The sequence below is a fragment of the Vanessa tameamea genome, chromosome 9 (genome assembly GCF_037043105.1).
Source record: "Vanessa tameamea isolate UH-Manoa-2023 chromosome 9, ilVanTame1 primary haplotype, whole genome shotgun sequence".
NCBI lineage: Eukaryota > Metazoa > Arthropoda > Insecta > Lepidoptera > Nymphalidae > Vanessa > Vanessa tameamea.
In genome coordinates this window covers 5,307,091-5,325,644 of record NC_087317.1, presented here as the reverse complement: position 1 = coordinate 5,325,644, position 18,554 = coordinate 5,307,091, and the positions used below count along the sequence as shown (strand labels likewise).

The 18,554-nt window shown below is 30.5% G+C and overlaps 1 protein-coding gene across 1 annotated transcript in view; it reads right to left on the bottom strand.

Moving 5' to 3' along the window:
- The window catches only part of LOC113395003 (sodium-independent sulfate anion transporter-like), a 60,043-nt gene extending 45,181 nt beyond the window's left edge, over window positions 1-14,862 (bottom strand). The window contains exons 1-4 of the mRNA XM_064215868.1: window positions 14,691-14,862; window positions 11,856-12,051; window positions 10,182-10,402; window positions 5,185-5,359 (exon numbers count right to left, since the gene is read on the bottom strand). Coding sequence (XP_064071938.1) covers window positions 5,185-5,359; window positions 10,182-10,402; window positions 11,856-12,051; window positions 14,691-14,861 — 763 coding nt within the window. The 5' untranslated portion in view covers window position 14,862. The remainder of the gene's footprint in view (window positions 1-5,184; window positions 5,360-10,181; window positions 10,403-11,855; window positions 12,052-14,690) is intronic.
- Window positions 14,863-18,554: the final 3,692 nt, after the last annotated feature.

Here is an 18,554-nt window from a genome sequence, read left to right as displayed (position 1 = left end):
GCACCACTGAATTTACATGTGCTTAATTTGTTTATAATTCATCTCGTGCTCGGCGGTGAAGGAAAACATCGTGAGGAAACCTGCATGTGTCTAATTTCAACGAAATTCTGCCACATGTGTATTCCACCAACCCGCATTGGAGCAGCGTGGTGGAATATGCTCCATACCTTCTCCTCAACGGGAGAGGAGGTCTTAGCCCAGCAGTGGGAAATTTACAGGCTGATTATTAGATGAAGCATTATACACTATTATAATTTGTTAGCATACTTAACGAGAACTTGTACGTAATTTAAAGAACACAACGCAGTAATGTTTTACATCAAAATGCAATTGATCACGTAGCACTTGTACAAGAAGCAAAATAACTTCGCAGAATGTGAACATAATATATCACAGTTATGTGACAGCTCAGTGCAGCTCTTGAATCAAACCGTAAATAATTTTTAACATCTGGTTGCCATTTTTCTTGTACTGAAATAACGTCATATATCAACTGATTTTACATAACACTTAAACTTCTGAATGCTAGAGAAAGTTTAGTTCACTATATAGATTACAATATAGATTGCGATTAAAGTTTTATATACATGTAACAATAATTTCTAGTTATTTCTACGTACTATACGTAGGTACAGTAAAGTAAAGTTTACGAATGTTCCAGTGCTAAGCACGTGTGACAAATTTTATGTAACACATGGAAATTTTTACACGGTGTAAAGCTTCTTCACCACTGAACATGAGATTAATAAAATTATAAACAAGAATTAAGAACATGAATATTCAGATAGAACCCGCAACGATTTGAATCACATGCACTAGCCACTGGGCCATATTAGCTCTGGTGGAACTTCATACATGTAAGTGCATAAGAAGAACATTTAAATATGTAAGATGTGAAATAGGTAATCACCCGAATAAAATATTTAATCTTTAATCTGCTGAAATATAACAGCAATTCTATTAAATCCTTTTTCTTCCTTTTCTCAATGACATCATAGTAAAACAAAAAGTTTTTACTGTTTTTTGCTTATACCTTGAACTGGGTAATTACTCAAAACAATTACAGACAATTTCAATCGACTAATCGGTCTTGTAAATACCACAATGTTAAATACAACTCAAAAGAAAAATAAAAGACCTAGTTCTATCTATAATTGGTTATCAATTTTTAAATAAAGAACTATATATCTGTCTGTCTCTCTGTACACCAAGTCTCTACATAAGATTAATAAGATTTTCATTGGTACTGGTCATAGTAAGACTTATACCGAATTATAATTATATACATTATGAAAAAAGTCGTTCTTTACTGGAGATTATATAAATTTTCTAAAGTTCCCTGGAAAAACTATTGCCCATTTATATTTAAAGTTCACGCAAATATAGTCATGTGGCCACATGACACTTGTACTGTGTAGCGCCCATCATAGCTTGTGATGAACGCAACTGAGTGTGAATATAGGATAATATGAAGCTATAAATTCAGAAGATACAATCGAAATAGATCACCACAATGCAGCAACTTGCAACAGCACTAAATCGCCGGACGTGTCATACTTTTGTTGATAAATTGTTACATCCGCCTTATTATAGGCTAAGACCATTAAAGAGCTTATATAATATCTGTTCTCCCGCTTATATTCGTACATAGCTAAAGATCTACTTTGTTACATATAACGTTATGCAGCTGACTACGTCTTTACATGACTAGCAGCACCTAATGTAACATTATCGCCGATATACGAGGTGGCACATAAGGCGCCACTTTTGTAAAGTTTTGCTGAATTGCTTTGTGGTTCTTGTAAGAATGTAATAAAAATGAATTTTATTTTATAAAATATTTAGTTCTTACTACTTTGTCTAACTTAATATTATTAAAACATATCGAATAATGTTTTTCTGTCCGTGTACTCGCCCAGTGTTCGCCCAATCATCGATTACGATCATAATCATTATTGACAAAAAAAACATGTTATATGAATTTTCATGTTCCCAAATACATTTGCTGAATTGATTTGCCTTTGCCATAGGAAAGAAAAAAACTAAAACACTTTTTATAATATATATAGATTCTAACGGCAAATATTACAACATTATAGATGCAAAGTAACTCTGTCAGTCTGTCTGTTACGCTTTCACGACTTAACTACAGAACCGGATTTAATATAATTTTGTACAAAGCAAGCTTGAACTAGAGGGAGGAACATAGGCATTGACTTTTTTGAACCTAAAACTAACGACCGTTCCGTTTAACACGCGGTCGAAATTAAGGGCAAAAACTAGTATAATTATATTTTAAGTACTGTTACAAATACAACCTACTTCGTACACCACGAATGCACCATCGACCATGGAATCTAAATAATCATGTCCTTTGTGTATATAATTGAATTGCCTATCTCTGCATGTAAACCTAAACACAAAAATACAAAGTATTGCTATTTACCAGCAGAATACATTCATTCATCTCAATAAAAATAAAACCATATCATTTCTTTTATAGTCATCATTTGTTCCTATCCGTCAAATTAATATCCTTAATAGATTTGCAATTTATTAACACACAAGACTGGCCGTTGTGACGATCTTTGGGGGAGGCCTATGTCCAGCAATGGACGTCCTTCGGCTGAGAGAGAGAGAATGTAATTGATACCGATAATTAAAAAAAATTATGTAGTCACAAACACTTAAGCCTATACAATTACACCGTACATAATAACATTGATCATTTTGATAGGTATCAGTGATAAACACGAAAAGTAATTTTAAGCTTATTAGTTAAAATAACGTTACCACACAACACAAGATCACATAAATGTTAAAAAATGTGCAGTAAGTGTTTGTGTTTGTGTTCTCAGGTCAGGGCGTTTCCTTTTCCGAACCGGTGGTAGTGTTTCATTTGACTATCAATAAGTAAGTGTAATGCTTCTATATTGAACAAAGGAATTTGAGTTTGAGTTAATTTTCGGGACTGATATATTTATATTTAATTAAATTGTATATGATTCACATAAATGTAAATAAAATTGTGCAAAAGAGTATTTATTGATATTCTTGCCAGATCTCTGGATCTTCTCAGGAGAATCTATCTTCGAAACCAATAATAGCTTTAGATCACAATATTATAATAATAAAGTCTGCCGTCATCGCGTCTGTCTGTCTGAACGCGATAGATCAAAAGCTACCGTAAGCATTTTCATGCAGCATTCTCCATTTTAATGTAATTCATGATGTATAGTTGACTGAAATTTTGTGGAAATTGACTAAATTCAACGATGACTATTAAAGACGTCGGGAAAAATAATAGTGTCTGATGGGTAGCTAGTTTAATATAATCCTGTATAATTATAATTCAAAAGTTCTTATAAAAACCTACTTAAATGTACTATAATGTATTTATAGTACATAGTACTATAAATCGTCCCAATACTTAATAAGTACCTTTAAAATTTACTATAGAGAAATTTCCCTAATCATTTGTAAACCAAAAGTGTCAAACTGACCATAAATAACAGTAGAGCTACGAACTGAAACTGTCAAAAGCCATTTATCATAATTTACGAGGCCCATAAATTTATCACATCTCATTAAATAAATCAAATGAGGATTATATGATTATTTAAGTTCTTTCATAAGTGGGTATCCCTCACCAAATATATTATAAGTGCAATTAGCGGAATTCATAGCACCAAAATGTTTTGAGTCTGTTTAACTTCACCTTTATAAACTAAACAATTACATGACAAAGTTTACATAAGTAACTTTTGACGTTTATGAGGAAGTTACTTGTAAACTTTTGATAGCGTACCAATTTGTTAGTATGTAATCAAAACACTACATAACTCAAACTGTAATCCCTTACAAGACATGTGTTGTTAAGATTTTTAAAAGTATCAATTAAGTCAGTCAGTATCAATTATGACAGAATACCATATCGTTCAGAAGCCATTATAAAATATAGTCGAAGCTAATAACTATTGCAACTTGATTATGCTAAATACTTTATGTAAACATTAACTTAAAGAAGCGTAAACATTAACTTGCGAAGAGACATGAAATAATTAATTAATTTATACACTTTGAGTAATAATATAATTTCAACGACGATGGAAAACGAGTCGTATTATATTTGATTCAAAGACCAGAAATACAATTTGAATAAAGATTGTCCGTCTGTTGTTGCACGCAGCACCCGGAAATTACTGAAACTATATTGTTTGCGTTTCTCCTGTGTCCACAAACTCAGCGGAATATAAAGTTTTTTCAAAAAGATTTTCTAACTTTTTATTCAAAATAGACGTGACTCAATTCACCAAATCAGCAGATTTATGTGAGGAATATAACAATTAGTAAAATGATGTATGTCAAATTGTAATTCGACAGTACACCAGAAGTATATAATATCAGAGTAAGTTTAATCTAAGCTAAATGACTGTGTAGGAATAGTCAGTATTTAGCGTAAATAGTAGTTAATTACGACTAAGAATTTAATAGTGATGACAATACAATTTATACCAACTATTTTTTTTTTTCAAATAAGAATAGTAGCAATGCCCCAAATTAATTAAGGAATTACCAATATTTCTATTTACGACAATAGCCCAAGGGTGATCTATCCTGCGACTTTTAACATCGATCTAATTCGATTTAATTCGATCAGTTTTAAGCATAATGACCATAGACCACTAACGTACATAACGTCATCATGCTCATGTCATGCATTCAGTTAGTGGTCTATGGTCATCATACTCATTTCATAAATGCATCAAAGTTTAGTCGATATGTTTCGGTCTCATAGTCCTTCCGAAGCATGTCGTGAATTCCTCGATGGATAGACGAAACCCTTAATATTTAGTTGGAAGATATAAGTACATATTTTAGACACCGGATGAAATAATTATTTAAATTGATGACTGTTCTAAAATACGCCAAAACGCAGGTATGATCAGTATTAATATTACTTGTGAATAGTTATGCCATTAGACAATGGTACCTGGTATTGCCAGTGTGTTAAAGCTTAAGATCAGTCATAAACTTTCTGTCTATATAAGCACTTAAAAAATATTCACCGTAGAACTTGAGTGTTATAAGTTTCATTTTAATAACATTTAAGTAGAAAGTTTGTGATAATATTTAATAACAAAACGTAGATTATCAAAAATAGTATCAAAAATAGCGGCTCACCAGTAAGTATCAAAGGATTATCTTTGTCTTCGTGCACGAAGAAGGCCACAACAGACGCGATCACGACGATAATGGCGTTTCGCGAAACGCCCGCGAACCAAAGGCTGCGTTGTAGTACAAGTATGCGTCCACTCTTCTCGTCTTGTGGATCTTTCAAACGAATATCCTTTAGAGCCTAGAACATTTCATTGAGACGGTTAAAGCATAATTTATCACTTGCTCAATTTATTGGACACGTGAATTACGCTAAAAAGTTCTTAATTTTAAGTTCGGATTTTTTTTCATTTATACATCATATTATAAACACCGTACACCAACAACGGGAAAATTATTTATGGTGGCCACTTACCATAAGGTGGCCCCTTTGGCAGTTCATGGCTATTCCACCCACCATTAATAGTCAAAATATATAGATATTATTTGGCCGCTATCATTTTTTTATATAAAAATCGGTAGGTAGACGTACAAATGGTCCACCTGATGCTAAGTGGTCACTACCGCCCATAGACATTAGCGCTGTTGGAAATATTAACCGTCAATTTTAAGAGCTAAGATGTTATATCCCTTATGACTGATATTACTCTCATTCTCCCTTTAAACCGGAATAAAATAATACTACGTATTGCTGTTTGGCAGAAGAATATCTGAAAAGTAGGATGATCCTACCCAGCCATTCACAATGCACCAAGTGAATACCATAGTATATAGTGTATACTCATAAGATTAATAAATTGCTATATATTTACATCCAAATTCAATGCAAACGATAGCACGTAACTACTATAAAACTTATATATAAACCTCAGTTTATATAAAAGTCTATAAAATTATATGACGTGGCGAAGAAATGCTGTAACGAGTAAAGGCGCGACCTAGTTCTATTCCACGTAGTTCAGTCATCTTTATAGAACAATTACCTTAAATAACTACAAATATATATATAATTATATACATATATATATAATACATAAATCACATTACATATGTAAAACATCTAGCGTAATATAATTAAAACGACTGCATAGAGCATAATGTTTTTAGTTAAGCTTAAACATTTAGAAACGAACTAAATCCGGATTTACCATACGTAGCAAATATTAACTAATTAAAACAGTGTACACGCGCTCTTACTCGCACCGCTAGAATATTCCGTTCATTGTATGGCAATCTGTGACAGCTGTTACAGGTTTAGGAGCACAATGCTCTAGGTAATTTATGATTCCATATTACCGATGAGAGTTACTTTGCGAATATTTGATTGTAGTACTGCTGAACGCTTATTATTATGGAATAAGTATAATTTATCATTTAGTAATAAAATCTAAGTTCTTGTTCATCGTTGATATAATATTTTTGTAGTAATCTTTACATCGTATTCCATTGCGCTATTGACGCTTCAATCTATATAATTCGATCAGTTATGAACATAGCATAGTGATTATTTACCACTTAAGTTATGTATCGAGGATTAGTCGACATGTTTCGGTCCCATAGTCCATCCAAAGCATGTCGTGAATTCCTCGATGGTTAAATGTAACCCTTGAATTATAATGAGCACGTAAATATGTTGTTTAATCCTGGATGGATAGATGAAACCCTAGTGTTATTGAATTGTAAAATCTAAGTATATGTTTTATATACAACCGGATAAAAGAATTATCTAAATTGAAGACTCTAGAAATACGCCAACAGTCAGGCTTTTTTAACATTTTTGTAGTTCTGTATTAAAACAATGAAAAAGATGTATTAAATTAAATTATAAATAATTTATTGTTTATTATATTATGACGAATTTAGACGAATAATCACTGACTAAATAGACCTATACATATTTTACAATTATGACTTTTATGAGATTCGAGTGAGTAAAGTTTTTGACAACCTTCTGACGTAAGTAAAAAATGAATATTCCAACAAAAGCAAATTAACAAAGTTAAACAATGTAAAAGAATACAAATTAATAATCTATATATCAATGCATAATAATTATAATTAAAATACAATAGAATATATTAATATCAATTAATTATACTTTAGTAAATACTACTCGGCTAATGCGTTCCCTAAGGGAACTTCCCTTCCATATTCCTTGGAGAAGGTTTGTAGCTTAATCCACCATGATTCTACAGTGCGGGTTAGTGTATACTTATGTTCCAGTATGCAGGTTTCTTGTAACACCAGGTTTCCGTCTCAAGTCTCAAATGTCAATTCGACCTTCTAAAGGGGATGTTTTCTCTTTTATAATAAAATTAATCATTTACTTTAATACGGTAGTAGCTTTAAATTTAATTTAATCCTTTAAAATGACGATTCCAAAACCAATTTGAATTAAGTAAACCGCTAGCGATTCATTCGTATATTGCATAAATTAATAACATCTGATAAATATTAACTTTCAAACATCACACTGAAACACAGTAAAGCACTAGAGACATCCCTGTTACGTATTCAAGCAAAGTTCTGAACCGACGTGGCAATACAAGTTCACAAAGTTGCTGCCATAACAATAATCCGGAAAGAGCAAGAGCAATTACTTTTTATTCGTGTTGCAACACAGATATTTGCACGGAACTAAAATCATTATAAAATGGCATAAGAGTACAGTTCAAAAATGTATCTATAATACGCGCTATATTTGTAAACCCAACCAACTATTAATATACATATTATTTACTTTTCATATAAAACAAGAATAAAATACCATTAGCCGGGTTATTACAAATGTACGATTATACTTGAAATACAACGCCACTTCCAGTAATGACGTGATCTGCGATACAACGAAGTTATTAAGTGGAGTCGGGGAATTGAGATGTAACCAGTTGTAAAACTAGTGTCTACAAACAATGGAACGGGCAATTATAGTCCTCGACAGAGTTTAATATGTGTCGGAATTAGCCAATGTGGAATTGGTATTGCGTTTAGTTCACAAATGCCTTTATATTGTTCTAGTGATCTGCGAATAACTCTCCATTTATAAAATAAGTTAATTTATCGTCTTCGTATTTTAAAACTTATTATATACTAAGTAATGTTTTCATTGTTTTTCATGAACTATGCAAGAGATATATATATATACTAATATATTTAGAAAATACTAGTTATTTGTGATTATAAATTATTATTATATATTATATATTTTGACCAATATTTGAGTACGAAGTTATTGTAACAATTTATTTAGCTTAACCTGTTATTAGAAATAACTCAAATATTAGATAATATTATTTTAAAAAATGATATTGCTTTTTCTTAGCTCATTCAAAAGTCATTTAAATATAAACTCACGATCGTATCAGATGTAGGATAATACTAAGAAAACTCGACAAGCAACTAAACGCTTAAAGATTTTATACTTTATTCTTACTAATAACATTTCGATTCATATTCAATATACCTTACAAATGATTCATACTTTAATGATTAAACCACTAATATTATCTATACAATTATATCTATAGAATTAATTATCGTGTCTCTTAATGATATTTTTTAACATTAATGTTTCAAAACAAAACCATTCAACTCGAAAACATAAATTCGCGTTCATTCGTGTATGTATTTAGATAAATTTTATTGATATATGAATAGACTCTTCCCAATCTAGTTCAGCCATAGCAAAAAAGCTCATACTATTATACAAACACTTGCACTTTCTACGACTTCAGTCTCATAATCGAATGGGATGGCAATCCGACACAACAAGTGAATTAACAGGGCGGAACACATTACGTACTTTCCTAGGGATGAAAGCGTAACACTAACAACTTCCTTATTCAAGCATGGTATCATTATTCAAGTCTGGTGAAATAGCTTTTTACTGACCCGACTCGGTTTTTGAACCCAGAACATCGGGATTTGTAACTTTATAATCTAACGACTAGACCACGAGGCAGTTACATTATGTAATTAGTTAGCGTCCCAACGACAAGGACAGTTTCAAATACGTCTGAGAAAACATTCGCTAACAATGTACCGGTAGTGAGTAGTTTATGTCAATTACGGAATTTAACTATCACGATTACGATGTTTTGATGCCTTTATATTGCAATCAGGGTCACGATTTGACTGATGGATAATTATGTTCTTTATATCACTTGATATAAAGTTTATTTTTGTTTATTTCCATATTTAAAAAATGTGTAAGTATAACTCACACTCGAAATTCGTATTAAAGGAGGTTTTATTAACAAACAATTATTTAATAAGGCTTCTTGATTTATATTGTTCTATAAATTTATAAAACCAATGTGGAGTGCATACAGGCTTAATCGCCAATATTAAAATACTAATTACTCGTAAATTTATATTATGAAAATAGTTTGTACTTTGTCTATAACAGAATCAAAGCTCTATTTGCAGCGAATATGTTTCCAATAGACGTATAATAGTCTAGTAGCTATCACTACATGAGGCTATTAAACGTAGTTATATTGGTTTTATTTTCCTCCTTTAAAATTGAAACACATAAATGGAACATTTTTATGGAAATTGGATTCTTTCTATGTAGCATTATCGCTGGGTTAAGCTCCTAAAACTCTCTTTTATTAAACGTAATTTTCGAATTTAATTGAACGTTTATATTACTTTGGTATTACTATTAATAACATAATATAAAAAAATACTTGTTAATAAATTGTTTATTTCCTACAAATCAATTAACTACTAATTATATAAGTAAATAATGTATTATCACAACTACTAGCAGTTATATTTATTTATAAAAAAACAGACAAAATAATTAATTAAACTAATTTATTTATATGTAATTAAATTTGTATATAATTGAATAATTAGTTCCGGTGATAACCCCTACATATAAACAAACAGCTTTGATTCTGTTATCGGTTTACTTCACAAGGTTTAGTCTCAAGTGCTTTCACATAGATTATATATATATATGCTGACGACAAATACATACATTTAAATAGCATTTATTTTAATAGTACGACAGTACGACAATTTGAAACAAAAATATGATAAAATACTTCACTCACCTTCATTCCCATTAGAACAATGCAACAAGATAGTCCAAGTAGAGTATCTTCGAACCTCGTTCTTCCTATATTGTAGAACACTCCACGCCATGTCGATATGAAAGTCTCAGCGTTAAATTTAAGACCTAAGAGACCTTTGATCTGAGAGGACGCTATAGTGATCGCAGCAGCTGACGTAAAACCAGATACAACCGGTAATGATACAAACTCTACGAGGAAACCTGAAGAAGATATGGATGATTATAACATTATATTCAATTTCTCGTATTAACAAGTTGGACCTCAAAAATAACTCGTATTTTATTTAAAATTTACACATATTCAAGAGTTTTTCCGCATCGCAACTTATTAAAGAAAATGATTCTTATTTCACTTTTTGAAGGCAAACAAGCCCTCACTCACACGTCAGTATAAACAGCTCGTTACATTATCAATTTCCCGTCTGCCTGCCTGTCTGTTACGTTTTCACGGCCAAACCACTGAATTGAATTTGATAATTTTTGAATTCCTGACACCTGACTACCAATTTTTTAAACGTGAGCAAAGCCACGAGCATCATATAGTCCAATATATATTTGCCTTGTAAGCGCAAGACTATTTCCACTGGCTCATTAAAACTTCAAACCGAAATACTCCAACATAAAGTATTATTTTTTGCAGTAGAGTTTTGTGCAAGCTCGTTTGGGTAGGTACCACACTTTCACCACTTATTATAAAAACAATACTACCTAATATTGTCGCATACGTAAATGGTGCGCGTTAGTGATGTAACGAATTTTCAATAATTTTTACAGCGTCATTGGACGACCCATTTCCTAGTCCGTCTACTTGTTATAAATAGTAATTCGTGAGTGGATAGTACCCAAAAATTTTTCGACCACTAAAAATATATTCTTCTATTCAGTGGACTACTTTGGACGCGCTACTAATATTAAAACGAATATTATTATTAATAATACTTTAAATGCGAAAAGTTAATTTCATCATAGTATATAAGATTTCACGTGTATTATTTGTGTTTATGAAAACCTGTCAAAAGTTGTATATTCTGAAACATTGAACTGGAGCAACGTGGAAGTTTAACTTTCGGATCCAACTCGTTAACACGAAAAGCCTTTTCAAGCCAAGGGACATTTGCAAGAAAACTTTATTTCATATATTATTACATACAATCTACTTGCAATTTTAAGTTATATTATCAAGCGTAGTCAAAATAAAATTAACGTGTAATATATTCAATTTAAAATAACCGGTTGATTATCAATATAGCGTTGGAATATCTCTTTATAACAATATATTTTTGAATGAAATATTGTAAAATGTATTTTTGCAAACATTTTGAATTACAACTATAAGAGGCTAGTCGCTTATTAATAATATGAATAGATCAATCAAATTAGGTCAAAAATCGTATATTCAAAAATTTAAATATAAGTAAAAAAATGATAGTCTTTTGAACTACAACTAAGTTATTTATTCTTCTATTTCCAATGCGCTATCAACCTTGGGAACGAAGGTTACAATCAATTCCTTGTATATCAAGGAATATTTTAAAAAAATTATGGACGGTTGCGACCACTTACCATCAGGTGCCTCATATGACTGTCCAACTACATATTTTATAAAAAAATCTATAGAAAACAATGAAAAAGGAACCAATAGAAAATAACTCACCAAGTTGGACGATGCCAGCAAAAAGTTGAATAATACCACCAATGAAACAAAGCAATACTGCATAGTCAGAATTTGTACCATTCGTGTATGTGAACGTAAGGAGTGAGAGTAAAGCAGTTGGTCCGATATTTATTTGTGGACAAGTGCCCATTACAGCATAGACGAAGCCCCCAGCGAATGACGCGTAGAGACCGTACTGAAAGGTTTTGATGATAAAATAAAATTGAACATGCAGAAAGTATCTTTCAATCCTTTTCATGGATCTTTCGAGATAAAATCTTAAACTTATACTTCATAATAAAAATAAAAATATAATACTAGTAACAATTGCTTCGTATAAAAAAGTTGCACTGAAATTTCATCTTAAATTTTTCTCATAATGCACCCTAAAGAAGTTTTACTTTAAAAATGTCTATCAAAATAAATACTTACACTATTTTGTGAAATTTAATTTAAATTAGATATGTAAAAATATATCCCAGATATTTTAAAGAAATACGTTTACTTCAAGCAAAATAACATTTTCCTATTAATTAAGAGTAACGAAAGCTGTTTTTCACCAGAAAGAAATGCAAATTTGAAACTTGCATAGAAATGAACTGGTAACTATTAACATAAGATTTTCCGTCGGTAACTGGATATTTAATTAAAATTATTACCTAAAATATATAACTCGACGTGTTTTGTTCAACAAATATACAAATGGTATGTAAATTTTAACCTATATACATATTTTTAGAACTAGATTTGATAATATAATAAATAAATATTACATGAATGTTAATAACTCGTGTTTGACACACAGTTGTTAAATGAAGTTAGAAATAAAGAACGAAAGGAATCCCCTTATTCGCTTAATATATTAAATAACCAACACTGTGTATATAAATGCAGATATTTTATATGAACATAGCTTCGTTACAATATTGTATGAATTTATTACTCTTGTTATACATAGCATTATATTGTTAAAGTTTTACACTTTATACTTTTATTGTACACCACACAGAGGAAATAAATAAATACAACATATATCCACTCTCAATAAAAAGACGCGTACAATTTTGGCGACCTTTTCGCTGCATAGCGATCTCTTGCTTTTTAACATTTCTTCAATATACATATTCAATGCAACTGCCTTCGAGTCTGAGGTTTAAGTATGAATTATAAATTTGATAGGTGGAAGGGAAAATCTGACAAAGCCAATTCTCGCGTTCTGTACATCGTCGTGTACGCGTGTATTCAATTGTTTTTGTTTGGCAGCATTTCTCCTAAACCCCTTTGCTCTTCTTTGTAAAGACTGTTGGAAAGCCAACAGGAACAACAAATAAAATGAGTAAAGCAACTTTCCTGTATTTCAAAACTCAGACTTACTCTCACGCTTGATAAAAATCCATTAGACGAACTCAACTGAAACTAACTGATTCAGCTTCATAAAAGTTTAAACTTTGTTATTTCCCCGCTAGTTCCTTTGCTTATTATATATCCTTCTAATTTGGACTTTATATTTATAAAAAATACTTAAGCTAAATATATTCTAAGCAATTGATTTAAACAACCTTATAAGCATTTAAAAACGGAGCTCTTAAAACTTGAAGTGTATATTTCTTGGTATCTATGTGTACAAACAAGATTTTCGTGTCATGATTAAGATGAAGGCTTAATGCAAACTTTATACTTAAAATGATTCAAAAATAACAGTTATAAAATTCTAATCAAAAATAAAAATAACGACATATAAATATATACCGTAAGTAGCCTAGATTTAATACGGAAGAACAAATAATCGGCAACGTTTGCAATCAGCACCATCGATGTTTATCAGTGTTTCTACCTTGCTATCGACCCGTAGACAATAGTTTGCGGCATCAGTGTAAGCTACTGTGATCCCGCCAATTAAATCCCTAATCCCTCTGAGCAGGTTTGTTGCTGCTCGACAAACGTAGGACGGAGTACATTTGTTCCATTGATTGTCGAACAAATAAAAAATACGATTTTGTTTTACTTCGAAGTAGTTTATCAACTTTTAATTGCAAAGGCTATTTCGAAAATTATACTGAAATGCATCACATGATTATTTCCATAAGCCGTTAAGACATTAAGCTATTTAGGTAAATACCCTGAAAATGACATATAAATGGTAATACTTAGAGATAAAAGAATTGCAAAGAGATCTTAACACATAATGTGATTACAAAATTTCTTTTTAAATTTTGTATCGAACCACAACATTTTTATGTTTTGAAAGATTTCTAGGTTTTTATAATATAAACAGAAATATGTATTGTGTACAATATGACGCATTACTTATTTTACAAGAAATCTCGTCAAGATTTATTTGTGTATTCGATTTTCAAATTTATCTTTAGGTAAAACGTCTTTAAGTAAATCTTGGATAGGTAAGGCTCTCGACTAAGCTCTTTTTTAAGCGGATTTTCTTAAATATTTAATATAGAAATCCCAAAGTTGTTACGTAAGCGTCTACGATAACTACGATAAATAAAAATTGAAATATTCTAATTAAAAACGAGGCCATATAAGTGCACTTTCTTATCGGAACAATTGTACTTTATCACAGTATGTAAATTATTTATACCTCGAAAAAAATATTTCAAGGCAAAACAAAGACTTTAAATAACTTTCACAGTTATTGATATAAAATATTTGATGTTAAACTCATACAGAAAGATCGTCACATAACATTTTAGCCCGGGTATAATTTTGTTTTTTTTACTAAGAGACTTACTACTATATACGTACTTAGGAGGCCTTTGCAAGACAGCCTTATCTAAATTATTTGTATGTTCGTTATCAACAGTCTCATTGTTTATTTACCTGTGGTTCGAATCCTGCAAGAGAAGCGTAAGCAATAGACTGCGGGATTAACGTAAGGGCTACTGTTATACCAGCGATCAAATCCCCAATTCCAGTCCTTACATCATATCTTCTCGACCAACTCAATATGGGGAACACCCGCCCAACAATTCGCCGTGGCTCCAACAACATTGCCTGCAATTTTTAGTTTATTTTAGATTTCACTAAATATATGAGATGTTTTTGCTTTTTTCACTTTATTACGCGTTTTGTGTTTTGCTGGATAAATTATAAAATTAATAAAACATGTTATTCTGATCTCCCAATAGTAATAAGGTTACATAAGAAGTACAAATAAATATATATATACAGGGTTATTGGTATTTCGACGTATTCCCGTTAGGAGGTGATAGGGGTGACTATTTGCGATAATTTATGTATATACAGAGTTATTGGTAATTCGACGTATTCCCCTTAGGAGGTGATAGGGGTGACTATTTGCGATAATTTATGTATATACAGAGTTATTGGTAATTCGACGTATTCCCCTTAGGAGGTGATAGGGGTGACTATTTGCGATAATTTATGTATATACAGGGTTATTGGTAATTCGACGTATTCCCCTTAGGAGGTGATAGGGGTGACTATTTGCGATAATTTTAACCCCCATATGCATAATGCAAAAGTGAACCATTTTTGAGTTATCACGTTTTTTAGATTTTTTGAAAATAAGCCAAAAGTGTAACTTTAAAAATTTATTAAAAAAAAAGTTTCGATTAAAATCTACTTTTTTCTTCTGATTTATAAAAACTATTAAACACTGGATATTTTTCAATATTTAAACAATAATTATCGGTCCAAATTTAAAAATGCGAGACGGAAAACGATATTATTTCAATTTTTTTTTTTCCCGTCAAGTATGCCTGAAAAACAAAAAAAAACATTATGAAACTTGTTCTGCAGATTATTTTAAAAACATTATCGTTTAATTAGCTTTCCGAAAATGTATAAAAACTAGGAATTAATTTCAAAGCCGAACCGAATAAAATGATCAGAAAGGACGCTGGAGGAAATTCGTATTCGAACATGACCGAATTCGTACTAAAGGTCGCTCTTTAAAATTCCCACAAAATTGATTTAAAATAATAACAATGTAAAAAATCTTACTTATTTACTTTACTTACTTAATACAAATTTAAAATTAAATTTAGATACATAAACAGTTCAGTAGCTAAGTTATAATTAAGATATTTTAATATCTAACCCTAATTCCATGACAATATTGTTTCGTTAATTTCTACTAATAAAATCGAAGTATATTAAAATATAGTTATAATCGTTTTGCAAAAAAATAGCAAAGCACATATTTTATTTTTATAATTATTAAATTTTTAAATAAAATAAAATAAAATATTTAATGTAATGAAAGTCGGAGCCTTATTCATCATTTTAAACTTAATAACTAAATATTTTTTATAATATAAGGTAATAAACTATAAGTTTATATTATTAATCATATTTTAAACTACAACAAATTATTACAAGATTTTATAAAATTTTTAATTTCAAAATCCACGATAAAGATACCACTAGAAATCTGGTTTCGAAACTGTGGAATACTAATTTCGTCATGCATTGCAGAGGTTAAAATATTAGCAAAATAATAAGAAGGCTTAAAATAATATGTTGCTGTTGTTTATTTTTAATCTTAAAGACATTAGTATATTTATTTAGTACTCACTATTGTACTACACAGTGATTCTACAGTTAAACAATTTAAATTATAATGAAACGAAAACAGATCGTCAGATGTATAGCTACAGAAATACTGTTATTAAGACATACGAGACGACATACGAGATTTCGTCCATCCAAAAAGCCTCTAACGCGCATAGCTGACGGCCGCTGCGCATGCGCCTGTCATGAGCATATCGGTGACACGAACCCATAAGATTTTCCTCTACCAAAAAGTGCCCACCGCGGGTAAAGAAGTTTACACTTCAAAAAAGTAAGCCTAGCCCCCTACTTTTGAGAGAAGGCTTGAAGCTTTATTGCACAACGCGTACACTGGTAGCGAATACGTGTTGGTAGGAACAAATTGAATACAATTGAATTTTATCCGGCAAATGCAGATATCCTCATGATGTTTTCCTTCAACTTATTAGTTTATCAGTTAACAATCGAAAATAACAGACGAATCAATTTCCCTTGAAATCTACGTCACACACACACTAATATCGACATACGAAGATACATACACAGCAATATCCTTAAATATTTGAACACCAGAAATGAATTTTGCCAAGTCGACTGTGCACTACCGACAGTGCCATGTATATTTTTTATAATATATACCTATCTAACTTCCTTGTGAAATGAACAAGAATAATAGGCGTTTTTATTCAAATTAACAATTTTTTTATCTTAATATTATAAAGAGGAATTTTAATATTATCATTCCTAAAAAAACATGCAAAAGTTACAATAGCGATTGACGTGAACTTGTAATTACCATATCGTAACTAATTATAGTTACACGTTTGTGCACTAAATATATACTCATATTATAAATACAAAAATATCTCTGTCTGTCTATTACGCCTTCACGGTCACTATTATTACTATACTATTGAACCTATTTCGATGAAAGGACGGACATATGTTACTGTTTTTATACCTAACCTGACTGGCAGTCAGGTGTTAGGTATAAAAAACGGGAGCGAAACCGCGAAAAATTAGTATGTTATTACAATAATCACTGAATGCGAAAAGAAATCGACATATCACATAACTGACATAATAATCAATGTTTAGTAAAAATTCGTATATTAGTTCAAAGCGCATTTTTGAACCCGAGTATGTCCTATAAATATAATGTAACCATTAAGATAATAAGAAATAGTCAATAATATGTAAATAATTGCCCTTAAGACAAAAAAGAAAAAAGATAAGCACTCAAACGATAGTTTATTTGTTATGCAAATTTTGAACTGTAAATTGTAATTATATTATGAAATATCTACCTGTTTATATCCACACCATGAATAAAAAACGTTGTTAATCTTCAAATATTTTCATAACCACATACACAATCAAATATATATCTTATTAATTCTAAAATAACAACAAAACATTATAATATTTTGGCACATTGGAAATAAACACTATATTTTCCCGCGCTTGTCTTGACGCATGCGCGCGAATTCTTTTTTAACCTGCGCATTCGGCAACGGTTTAACGTAAACTGCCTCAAAGTACTAAGTGTTAACACAATCATCTTATGATCTATTCAATTTCCCGTAGTTACAATAGCTTTTGCATACACGAAAACAATATTTAATAACTTACTTTAAGTAACATTATTTTAATTTATCAAATCATTTAGTTTATATTTAGATAGTGACAATCTCTATTTTATTTCTTTCCTTAAGGAAAAATCCTTCACAATTTCGAGCCACATTTTGCTGTTCGTACAACATAGATAGCTAAAATTATGAGTCTAGACATTATAATGGAAAGTATTTTTTATAAAAATGTGAATACTGTGCTGGTAAGGATCGAATAACAAAAAGGTGTATCTCCTATAATAATTTAAAAAAAAATGAGATTCAAAATGAAGATGATGGCAAGATGTTTTTGTTTGAAAATATTTATTTATTTTATTTCATCCGAAAAACTGGTTACAATGACTTAGTTGATACTTACATATGCACAATAAATAACAAGAAAATAATCAATTGTATTCTTCTAAATGCAAACACAGCTTAGTAGTTACATTAACTTACTAGGTCAAAACAATTTATTATTATTTTATTTTAATCATAAAATAATAGTGTAACTTAACTAATACTGTATATTTACATTTTAATCTTGTTTTATTTTTCA